The 11351-nt window shown below is 46.6% G+C and overlaps 5 protein-coding genes across 5 annotated transcripts; 3 read left to right on the top strand and 2 right to left on the bottom strand.

Annotated features, from left to right (window-relative positions):
- AKAW2_31509A (uncharacterized protein) lies at positions 1-348 on the top strand (the record flags this gene model as incomplete). The annotated part of the gene is made up of 3 exons (XM_041688142.1): positions 1-92; positions 145-256; positions 316-348. 3 exons carry the CDS (start codon positions 1-3, stop codon positions 346-348), a joined length of 237 nt encoding a protein of 78 aa, XP_041541956.1.
- Positions 349-1531: 1183 nt separating this feature from the next.
- AKAW2_31508A (uncharacterized protein) lies at positions 1532-2602 on the top strand (the record flags this gene model as incomplete). The annotated part of the gene is made up of 4 exons (XM_041688141.1): positions 1532-1708; positions 1760-2046; positions 2118-2331; positions 2393-2602. 4 exons carry the CDS (start codon positions 1532-1534, stop codon positions 2600-2602), a joined length of 888 nt encoding a protein of 295 aa, XP_041541955.1.
- Positions 2603-4821: 2219 nt separating this feature from the next.
- On the bottom strand, positions 4822-5586 carry AKAW2_31507S (uncharacterized protein; the record flags this gene model as incomplete). The annotated part of the gene is made up of 1 exon (XM_041688140.1): positions 4822-5586. One exon carries the CDS (start codon positions 5584-5586, stop codon positions 4822-4824), a length of 765 nt encoding a protein of 254 aa, XP_041541954.1.
- A 640-nt stretch (positions 5587-6226) lies between these two features.
- Positions 6227-6927, top strand: AKAW2_31506A (uncharacterized protein; the record flags this gene model as incomplete). Its single annotated transcript, XM_041688139.1, has 2 exons — positions 6227-6820; positions 6880-6927. 2 exons carry the CDS (start codon positions 6227-6229, stop codon positions 6925-6927), a joined length of 642 nt encoding a protein of 213 aa, XP_041541953.1.
- A 3034-nt stretch (positions 6928-9961) lies between these two features.
- On the bottom strand, positions 9962-11209 carry AKAW2_31505S (uncharacterized protein; the record flags this gene model as incomplete). The annotated part of the gene is made up of 6 exons (XM_041688138.1): positions 9962-10156; positions 10206-10442; positions 10491-10733; positions 10782-11021; positions 11074-11136; positions 11189-11209. 6 exons carry the CDS (start codon positions 11207-11209, stop codon positions 9962-9964), a joined length of 999 nt encoding a protein of 332 aa, XP_041541952.1.
- Positions 11210-11351: the final 142 nt, after the last annotated feature.

Genomic DNA, 11351 nt, shown 5'->3' with positions numbered 1-11351 from the left:
ATGGTCACATCGACACGAGAAAGGATTAACATAGACGATCTTCTCGACCCCGCCCATGCCAACGATGGAGAGAAGTTCTGCGACAATCGAAGGTCAGATGCTTGCAGTGAATGCTTTGCTACTTCTCACTGAGATAGAGTATAGACCGTCGCGTCGCTTTTCTGGCAAGACCGAAAAAGATACAATCACACACAAGATTCAACCTGGGTCGAGAGGGGAGAGAATGCTGCCTCGCAAGATTTATGTTTGTCCCATGGTAGGATGCTCCAAAATCTTTCCAACTTATGCCAAGAAAATGAATCATTTTCGCCGGAGGCACCTTCCCAGTGCGACCGAGGACCGTCCTAAGGCACAGTTTTACAATCCACCTAGCCTCGAAAGTCACCAAGCAGCGACCAAAGGCTGCCAGAATAGCCACAGCTGGAATCGTGTTCGCGTGAGTTACCCAAGGCTACTGTCAGTACCACTACCGTCCAATCCTATTGACAACTATTCGTGGTCTACAGAGGGACAGTGGTCAGCATATATTGGAGCCTCATGATTCAAAGCGCCAACCGGAAAAAAAGGGATAAGTGCAGCATATCCCAAGAGATTGAGGATATCTTGCCTTCTGGATCCCGCTTAGCTTTCAGCAGCGCTGGAAGATGAAAGCAATAACCAGTGATTACTGTTTTTAGCTTCATTAGGGGTGGAATTAACGCCGCAGGCTCTTGGGGGCGAAGAAAGAAGAGCTGGACTCTAATAACTTTGTGATTACCGTTCATACAGTATGAATCTCACGCTCCAGCCATGCGGTCATACAGCCATCGCTTTTAGCGCTATGCTTGGTCAAATGTTTTGTCTGCTTCATGGCGCTCATCGAAATATGCACTACAATCGAGTACTTTGGCCTGCTCCAGGCGTTGCATGTGCTTAATGTGTCTGGCGGGAAAGGTAGTTATCATACCTGCTACCTTTTGCACATGAAAGGATTTACCTGCGCAGACTACGGTCACAACCATCGTCTGTTGTGTGCATTCCATGGATTGGGAATGGCCCACAGCTACCTTATCCCGATCCTAGGACTTTTCATTGGCGGGAAAAACACAACGGTCGAGTACTTCTTTCGGCTTGTAGTATACAATAGAAATTATATTCCAGAGGCCGAGCTATAACATGTAAGCCATGACACCAGCACCCCTGGTACGTTGATCGACTTGTCTGTAAAAGCGGCCTGCAACATATAACATGGGTGTCACTAAATCACCTGAGCCTCTTACGAATAATCTGGCAAAACTTTTGGTAAGCTTCCAGTGTCTATTCGACATCCATTCCAATTAAGATACAACAGACGAAAGGTAGTTTATACAACCTGCCCAAGCAGATCATTTGCCACATATGTAACCGCTGGCCACTGTTGAAGCAGTACTAGAGCCAAGGAGTGGAAAGGCTGGTATCCACTTCTGTGAAATCGTATATAAACGCACCAATGCTGAAACGGTCGTCCAATTCTCGATAAATCTTTCGCCGCTGGCTCAAGGGGTTCGACCATATGGCACCTATAGCTTCTTCATCCAATGCCAGCCCCAGCCGCCCACAGGATACCAACAGTCTGGTCCTTGAAGGCTGGGGGCAAGGTTTCATGGTAGGATCCCTAGCCGTGATGACTGTGATTACCGCAGCGAATATGAAGTCAAAGAAGGTCATTCATAAATTCATTATCATTGAGGTAAAGTATCTCATCCACCTGTGAATGATGAGCTTATCCTGAAATCTTTAGTTGCTGCTAGCTGCTTTCCACGGAACATTCATCTTTCTGCATGAACCAGCATATGGCTGGTACTTATCCGCCAGCGCTGTTAGTCTGAATGTATCGGCAGCTTTACACAATCTTATTGCCTGGATGAAGGCTCGATCGTTCTTTAATATTTGGGGCAGTCGGTTCTATCTAGCAACCTTGCTGCTAGCACAGGTATACTGGATCCTGGAGGGCTATGCAAACTTCGCCTTCTTCAACTACAATAAACCACTCTTCATAACAACTAGATATTTTGAGCCCTTGTTCCGGTAGGCCCGCTCTCGGCTGCAGCCCCCATGTTAGACTCGCTTGTTCTGCTGTGCTAACTGTGCGGACGAAGGGATCCCTGGTGGATCATCGCGACCTGCTTGCTGTTTTACAATATTAAGCATGCATATCGATGTACCTTTTGTGACCTAATTCGCACGAGTCCCCGATTCGGCATCATGATATTCCTGCTGGTCATCTCCGTGCTTCTGACTATTGTGGATAGTTTTGACGTCCTCGGTGCAGTCCACCTCGCCATTCCGACTGGCGTGGAACCTATTTGGAAGGTGTGCTCCGCTTATTAACATTAACAAAGCCTGTTCTGCTCACTGACACTCGTGGTGTAAGTTTGCTCTTGTGTCCAAATACCTGTGTGACACAGTCATTCTAGATGACTTCAAGTCTACCCTGGATCGGGTAAGCGCGGCTTTCTTCTCCAATCTTCTCCAGTCAGAGAGCACCCCCTTTCACCCCCGAGGACCTAATGGAGAGGCTCCAACTCGACCCGACTGTATTCACGTCACACACGAAATCCGCACACTAAGCGAGTCGCCATAATATCATGGTAATGGCTCCTGGCGGCGAACAACTCTGATGGCTCCTGCCATCTTGAGGTTAAAGGAAATCAAAAAGCAGGCATTATTCTTGTGGGATTCATTACCATTACGAATATTTCGTGGGATACTGTTCGGAGCACGAGAAGTTAGCTTTGTTCATAAGCAAAAGATAGTTAACTAGTTAACCAACTAATCCAGTGTTCATGTAAGTGTGCCAACAAGCACAGTTCGTTAAGAGATGGTTAGCGGGTGACGCGTAGTAAGCTAAGCCTATTACGGTCATGCGGTGGCTTCAGTGGGGACACGACGGCACCTGCCTGGGAAGCATATCTACCGGGGTAAAGATAACGGGAGACATACCCGACGGGAGAATCCAGAATTCTCCTGATACATACGGCACCGTAGGTACGGCGGGCATTGCGGTCATCGCGCAAAGGTGAACACCAAGAATTAGCATTTGCCCCATGGCTGCTAATTGCCCTATCTGTGGTCAGCAAGTCATCATCAAGGATGTGATGGAAACAAACACAGTTCAGTGCCACGCAGGCGATCTTGGTTGACCATTGAGTCCTGCGCTACTGGTAACATTGCAAACTTCTTTTCTATTTGGATCAATTGGAATGCTGTTTCCCATGGAGAGTACGCTTGATTTAATCGAGTTCTGCTATGAGGGGAGGCTGCTTCGGTTACTACTTATTGCCCGTTGCTGATGCGAGAGTTGTGGTTGATGACGGATATACACAATGCATGCAACATACAATCTGGGTCTGTCCTCATTAAACGCAGGCCATATCAGTGAATTTCCGTTTGTGTCAGTTAAGTGTGAAAAAAGCGTCTGCAAGTCGTTGGCTGCTGTCTTCAATACAATATAGCAGTGATAGATATGTACAATATGACGTTTAGCGCAATGTTTAGCAAAAAAGCACCATTTATTGTTATTATGATTATACAATATATCTTCTATTGTATAGACATATATCTGGTGTGCAAGATAGTTATACTTTGCTTTGTTATTGGAAACCAGGGCAGAGCTTCATTTGGACGAATATTGTGTGCTAATCTCATCTAAGTAGGAGGTCTCAATAGAGTTCTAATCACGTATGATACGCGCATCTTATATGTCTCCTACGGCAAAGCTTGTGGCAGATGCTGTATCTCCAGTTTGAGGGTGATCTGCCATTTGGACTACGGTGATGTTTCAGGAGTTGGCGTATGCGAGTCGATTGAGGAGCTGCAGGAGATGATTTGCACCACAGCGTCATCTAGTTCAGGCTTTGTTTGGATGGGTGAAATTTGTGGCATCTGAGCTTGGGCAGCTTTTCCAATCCCTCCCCAGCCTGTGCAATCGTACGCTTTTCGAGGTTCACGATCGGTAGTACGGGCTGGCGGGAGGCGATACGCAGGGATAGCACCATGGGAGAAACGAGTGCGGACCGATACTCAGGAATTCCTCGAGACAGAAACCGAAGCAGGCGGATGCATGCAATTTGCAGTAAGTACTCCGGCACGGAACAATATAAGGAGCAATCCAGAAGCAGCCACCACGAAAGCCTTGCCGGAGGACGTAGGGAGACACGCCAGACGAGTGAATGTAGTATTCTCAGGAAAATATATCTATCAGCTGTATATTTGATTGTTGTAGAAAGAAGTAAGCATACTGGCTTAACTCAGGACCGGCATGGCCAGCTTGAATGGGTATCTCTACCAGACTAATATCGCGTGATTAGATTAGTATGCATGTAAAGATATGAGGAATATTATAAAGTATTCTTTTCCTTTTGAGATTCATAAATGGACAAGGTTTAAACCCGAGTGTGACAGGCGGTCCTGTGGCGTAGACTCATGTCGTCGCTGATCATTTAATTTGTTCTGTCAGCCGCAGCTTCCCCAAAATGTGACGTATTCATTAGGTGTATTGAGCCGACATGAACATGGCATTAACATTAGGTCGATCAGCGCCATTTATCATCCCGAGGCAATGACTTATAGTCCCTCCTATATGAATGACGATTCACAATTTCAGCAAACCGAACCATGGAACAGAACCTTCGAATATGCCCCTACCCCCGGTAACTGGGGTCGCTCACCCACGCACTACTTCATTTATATATATATAACCGTTTGTTTCGCGAACAACACCATAAATCTTTGAGGGATGTTAGGTGAAACCTCCAAATTGATATTGACTATGGTCTAATAGATGAGAAACAGGCAACTGGGTTACAGGGTCCAGTTGGTTCCTTCGGCTGCAAGCATCCCTAGATACCATATTCCCATTAGCACAGTAAGCTGACCATGGCCTCCAGCTGTCCAGGGAATCGCCGAAGAGACAGCTAAACGGCCGTTTGTATCGATACGTTTGATTGCAACCAGTTCGGTATTAGTAAGCACAAACCCATGGCGCGCTTTGTGTTGGCCCATATAGAAATTCACCTGCGCCAGGACCTGCTTGTACTGTTCTTGAAAGAAGGCGTTCTGCGAATGCCGGTAGTCAGAACGCCATTTCCACGAGACCTTCATGTCTCCTGGGGCTCGGTTCGTGCTGTCGGCGTAGGTCCCCCCCACGACGACGAATGCAGTGTCTGGTCGAAACTGGTCGACGTACGCTGCAGAGCCTCCGCCGTCAAATGTGATCGGCACAAGGTTCAGTTGCTGGAGCCGGGGTGCTAGTTCCTCAAACCCGGCTCGAAGTGCGCGCCTAACACGCGGTTGAAGCAGCTCGGCAAATCGAAGGTGGAAATGAGGCTCATCTCTGATAGCGGCAGGAGGGGACCTGAAAGGATCGGACACGATCTGCTTTGAGTTCAAAATGCCGCCGTATCGTTGAATAATTGTTGCATAATTGAACTCTGGCCAATCGACGACCTGAGAGATGTCCCCCGCACCATAGCGGGGGTTCGTTGTATTCCGCGATGGGGCAGCACCTTGAATAGGAATTGCCGGGAGGGCAACAGAGAGATACTGCAGAAGAGACTGGTTGCTCATATTGTAGTGGTGCTGTATCACACCTGGTGAATAGGACTTAGAAGCAACGGCTCCACGTGGTAGATACCTATTGGTAGCTGATCGTCGAAATAGACAAGAGGAATGGGAACAGAGAATCAAAATGGAAGGCTTGGGGGAAAAGGAAGTGGATATATAGGGAATGAATCTCCAATGTTACATTTCTATTTGATGGGGAAGCAATGTTGAGGGGTTAGCACGTAGGTTGATTGGTGTGGTTGCACAATAGTAAGCGCTCACTTGAGGTGCATATCTTAGCAAAAGCAGAGTGAAAGAAAGCGCTCACTGGAACGTTGGATCAGGACCATGATCGATAGGACCAGAAGCACCCGTATTCTCATTCAGAGTCACAGCGGGCGCTTACATGCAGCCAATGAAACAAGTCCCACTTTGAGATTCCCACCGGCGGCAATGTAGTGGATCTGATTCGCAAGATCCAGCGGTTGGGCCTCTCGCGATCCATAACTAGCAAATTATTCAAAACCATTTAACTTACGTAATCCCGCTATTATTAACCACGACCTGTCCACTTTTTGTTTTCTGACCTGCTCCGACCTCCTTGATAGAAATATGACTTCTCTTAGGACAACAATGCACCTAAGAAGCGCTCTCTTTGAAGAACATGGACATCTCTAATATCAATATTATCAGGCAGATTACGTGCTCTGATTCGTCTGCAATATTCGAGGCAGAGCTGGATGGACAAAAGTATGCATTGAAGCTTTTCCACGACAACGGCGACCCTGGTTATACCGAAAATGGTCGTGATTTGAACAGATTTCGCTGCGAGTTAAATGCTTACAAGAAGCTTCTGGCTTCTGGTGCCTGTGCACGCGGTTTCGTGCCAAAATTCTACGGCTACATCAATCGGATGGATCCCGCAGCATTTCAGCCTGCTTTACAATCTTTCGCCCGAGACAAGCTATGGCCGAGAGCAATATTGCTAGAATATTTCCCAAATGCAGAGAGTTTGAACTGCGTGAACTACTCGGATGCGCTCTATCCCCAGGCAATTGAGGGCATGCATGAGATACACAGGGCGGGTGTTCACCATCGAGACATCTACCCCAAAAACCTTCTCCTTGTCCGTGGAAACCCCGACAGGCTGGTCTGGATTGACTTTGATGTTGCAACGACCTTCACCGATTTTGAACCTGAACAGCTGGCCCGCTGCGACCACGAAATTGCGCTTGTGAAGGGATTTGCGGAAGCTCTGGTATGGGTTTCGTTGCTGTCTACATTGGAATCATTTAGTGTGCTAACTACCGAATACAGAGAGATGACCAGGCTGAGGGACTCCCGCCGAATACAAAATTCTATTAAGGGTTCCATAGGTGGTTATATATCGTGACAATGTTTGGTAGCATTTACGCTTGCTTTCTTGTAACAGATATCAGTCGGGGCGGAGTTTCAAGCAAGGGCCGTTTTGGTTTATTTTACTCCTTTGTACAACCATGAATCATCATCTATATTTCCAAGAGCCGTTCTCGAAGCCAATTGGATCCTACCTTAGCTAGACCATTTGCGCTGCAATCCTCGTCTAAAATAATTTCCGCCAAAACGCCGGGCATGTCTCCGAAGCAGGTAGATTCTCCACAAGCAAAACCGGTATACAGTAAATAAATATGGGCAATCAGCATTGCCATTATCATTCTAAGGGAAACACTGTGATTTCTGTCGTACATTTGTGACCATAGAGGCAGTGAAGGCGGTTGTTGAATTGCAGCATGGCGATCTCGGAGCTCTGCGAACGCCAAGGCTAGGATGTTGATTCTGAGGGCTAAGACATTTATGTATATTGAGGAGTCAATTGAGGTTTGTGTCAGAGACAACAGAGGAGTGTCCAGGGATGGTCAATAAATAGTTGGCATCAAAAAACGATATGATTTTCCACCTGCTGCACAGTGATTGGTTGATCATTATCAAAACAGTTCTGTCGAAACTTGGAGACGGTGATCCGGAACGGGTTAGCACCCATCGGAATTATTTCCGGGGGTGAAGTCGCAAGAGTGCAGGTATAACTGATTTCGAAATTACTGTACCCTGCATTTCCTTAAGGCTGTGCCAGTTCGGAGGGCTTCAGGAAATGACTAAGTTGCTGAATTACATGATCTCTATCGATTCAGCCTGACTAAAGGTTTTGATTTTCTAACTATGCGATACAGCTCGTATATATGCAAACTCTTGAGCTTCAAAAATGATCAATTATTTCATCATAGGAGGTAATTATATTGAATTAATGATAATCGATCCTTTCGGCTTGAGCAAGGCGATGAAATGCCGGCTTAGTCAACTCCCGCGGCCACATCTTCGAAAAAGTTGGGCACCAGGATACGTGATGCACATAACGTAGGAGTCGCAGCCTAACATGTAGTTATTCTGCCAAAGCAGCAAGGAGGCAATTTGGTGTTTCAGAGGCAGGAGGGATCAGGGTAAGTGGTCTCTGTGTCTCTTCTTGTGCTAACAGGCAGACGTACCGCATTATCTTCTGGCCGCGGCTGGCGTCCTTCGGTCGGTAGCGGCAAGGCTCAACGGGGCTGGAAATTTGACCCCTGGGGAGCCGCGCATTTTGCCCCTTCACCCCATGTTACACTACTCCACCTTTTTAGCATATCATGGCGGGGTGATCAGCGACAGGTTGCTTATCGAATAACAGATAGGTTGGTAAGGAGCAAGGACGCCGAAGCGCTCGCGGTATCGCTTTTAGACATGGCTTTCGGCTGGGTACCGGTGCGAGGACAAAAGTACGTAACACTCCTGCACAGACCCTCCCACTGCATTAGCGCATGCAGCAGGATCACAAGTAGCCCAAACTATCCTCCGGCCCCAACCTATAGCCGTTGTGATGATGATCTCGAAGTGATTTTTATTGATAGCCTGGACGAGAGTGACCTAAAGCAAGATGGATGGTTAAATCCCCTGTCAGAGGCAAACGACCCTTGATCTTAATTCCACATTTGGGAAAGATTCCGACGATGCGGTATTTTTGAATTATAATCCGTCAGTACACCACGCTTGGAATTAATTTCAGCATCATTCTAGTGGGATACATATGCGCGTGGTTTTGAGGCTTCTACTACGCCGACTTAGTCCCACCAACTCGCTAACCTTGGCATGTTTTGTTTGAACATGCTATTTTGATACTGCTTTGCATGAATGAACGATGTTTATGATAGAAAATGCTGATGTATTAGCAATCTCATAGTCGATCTATTATCTATTTAATATCAGAACTTCAGTTTCTTCGGCTTTCAACGTCCTTTGCCAAGCTTTTTCAGACTCACAAAGAAATACTTTTGCCGTCCTGGGAACACTTCCTAACGGTTCTTATATCATTAATTTCAATCATCTAGAGTTTCATATAAAAAGCCAAGAAGATATTTACCATATAGGTACTGGTCAATATTGGCATAAAACACCAAAGAGTATTTTTGGGGGCAGGCTCATTTCGCAGATCACTGTAGGACATTTACTGGAAGGATCTATGTATGGGCTTGATTGATTTAGTATGATAGACTATATACATTACGACCTGTGTTTATCAATCGGTGATAATTGTTCTTTCTGCTTAGCTGTTGCGCGTTAATGAATAATGTGTGCGTGGACTCACTGGGTTGCCCCCAATCCAGTTGATGATCCTGTCACAAGCGGGAGCAAGCGCTGAGGTGTCGTGTGCAGAATATATCGTGGGAAACATGGTAAAACCAGGAAAACACGCATAACACTCGGTTCTAAAATATCAGGGCATTTGTTCCTCCTGTGAACCCTGTATCACCTTTGATTCTGTGTGTATTCGGACCGCCGAGAGACAAAGAAGAAGCTGTGTCACATGCCGAAAAGACAGAGACTAGGCCTTACGCTGCCGCGGTAGATCTGAACGGCGATCCGCTTGACCAACAGTTGCACAGGAATCACCGCATGGCAGTAAACCCGCACAGTCAAATGATATAGATAGGTATAATAGTTGAGTCCTGTGTAGTAGCACCTCAGAATAGAAATTCAACCAGATTTAACGTTAGTAAGGCGGACGTGCCAAGAAAAAATCATCGATGACGACGCACGGCCAATAAGGAGTTACGGTAGGAACTGTGATATTTTTTTGTGATCCCGGAGCATTAATAGCAGTTAGGGGCTACGGAAGTCATTGCGTAGGGTGCTCAGTACTATAAAGGTTTACTGTTTTTTAGAACGAAGTACGTATCTAGCAAGCGGCAGTCCCGTTGAACTGATAGGGGACAGAAGACCGTGAAGTATACAATCCAAGACCGGATAGGCACCGAATACAGTAGAGAATTTGGACAATGTAAAGCTAAGAGAGTCGCTGTGTAAATCAAGCCAAATATTGGTCGATAGGACTTCAGGGTGCACTATCACATCTTGGCACCTCATTCTCCTTGTCGGGCTTCACCAAACGCGTTAACAGAAGGTCCAGCCAAGGACCTAATCCCACACAAGCTTTGCTATTCATGGACAACAGCACACTATTGTAGTCGGATACTATGGACCAAAGTTCGACAGGGCTAGCAACAAGTGCTACAGCACGAGCAAAGTTCTGTGCGTGTTAGGCAATGATCCACACGCTCAGCTGATATCAGACTTACCATGACTTTTGTTTGGCTACCAAAATACCATTGTCTTTGTTCTGGTTCATGCTCGCTTTGGTAAGAGACATACTTCTTGCCACTTGAAACATCCGAGAATATACTGAACAGTTCTACCATTTGTTCGTTATCTGAATGTATGAGTGTTACATTGATCGCTGTGCCAGTCCCTGTGATGTATGACTCCACGGGGTGGCCATTTGATATGGAGGCTCTATGAAGAAGGGCGTGAAAATTCTGTCCTCGTGAGATTTACTTGCAGTTCCACAGCGGAATAATACATACCAGAGCCATGTCTACGGATTCAAAAGTATAGGATTTCCCACCAGATGGCACCGTTTCTGAATCCTTGTCTTCGATCATTTCTGGTGGCCTCACCAAAGCGGTCATGAAGTCCAGCCAGAGGGCCAACTTTGATTCGAGGTTGCCCTCGCAAGTGACTTCAACAAAAGGAGGTCTGGTATGTATCCTAATGGAGCCTCCAAGTAGCTCGCGTTCCGCGGCAACGCCTAAAGCACGTGCAAAGTCCTGTGCCGGTTAGGGGAGATAGATGGTTCCCAAGAGCATCTACCTTACCGTGACATATGAATTGTGTTTGAATCGGAGTGCTCGAGTGGTGGCAGCACCGCATCTCTGTTCTTCTTTCCTCCGCCATTTGTTGTCATTTGTAACGGCGTTGATCTGGTGCCACACACGTTCATCATTGCTCAAAACGCCCGCGATTATATCACATATCAAGGCCATATTATGATCACGTCTCGAAAGGCCTTTACTAGGTTGATGAGTCGTCCACACAGCCGACGCAACTTCTCCTGTCTGTAGGTTGGGTTTTCAGCACGTATTTCGAAAAGTGAGACGTCACATTTACCAGCGTGAGGACGGCATGATGATGGTGTGTTATAGAACTCGCACTGACAAGTGTATAAAAGTCCTGAATTGTTAACCGAGAGGCGGGTATACGAAGGCATCGGAGTGCAACTCACTAAGGCGTTGTCAGTGGACATGAAAGCAAAGTCCTTTGTGATGCCATCATTGGTTTCGGTTAAATTCCACCCGTTCTGCAGCAGATGCTGAATATCTCCCGTGAGCTCTTTCTTAGCTTCGCTGCCAACCACATCGCAGCAAAATGTCCATAGCGGTGGTGGA

This window comes from Aspergillus luchuensis, chromosome 3 (genome assembly GCF_016861625.1).
Source record: "Aspergillus luchuensis IFO 4308 DNA, chromosome 3, nearly complete sequence".
In the NCBI taxonomy this organism is placed as follows: domain Eukaryota; kingdom Fungi; phylum Ascomycota; class Eurotiomycetes; order Eurotiales; family Aspergillaceae; genus Aspergillus; species Aspergillus luchuensis.
Note: the sequence above shows the minus strand (reverse complement) of the source record. Positions and strands in the feature narration are given on the sequence as shown.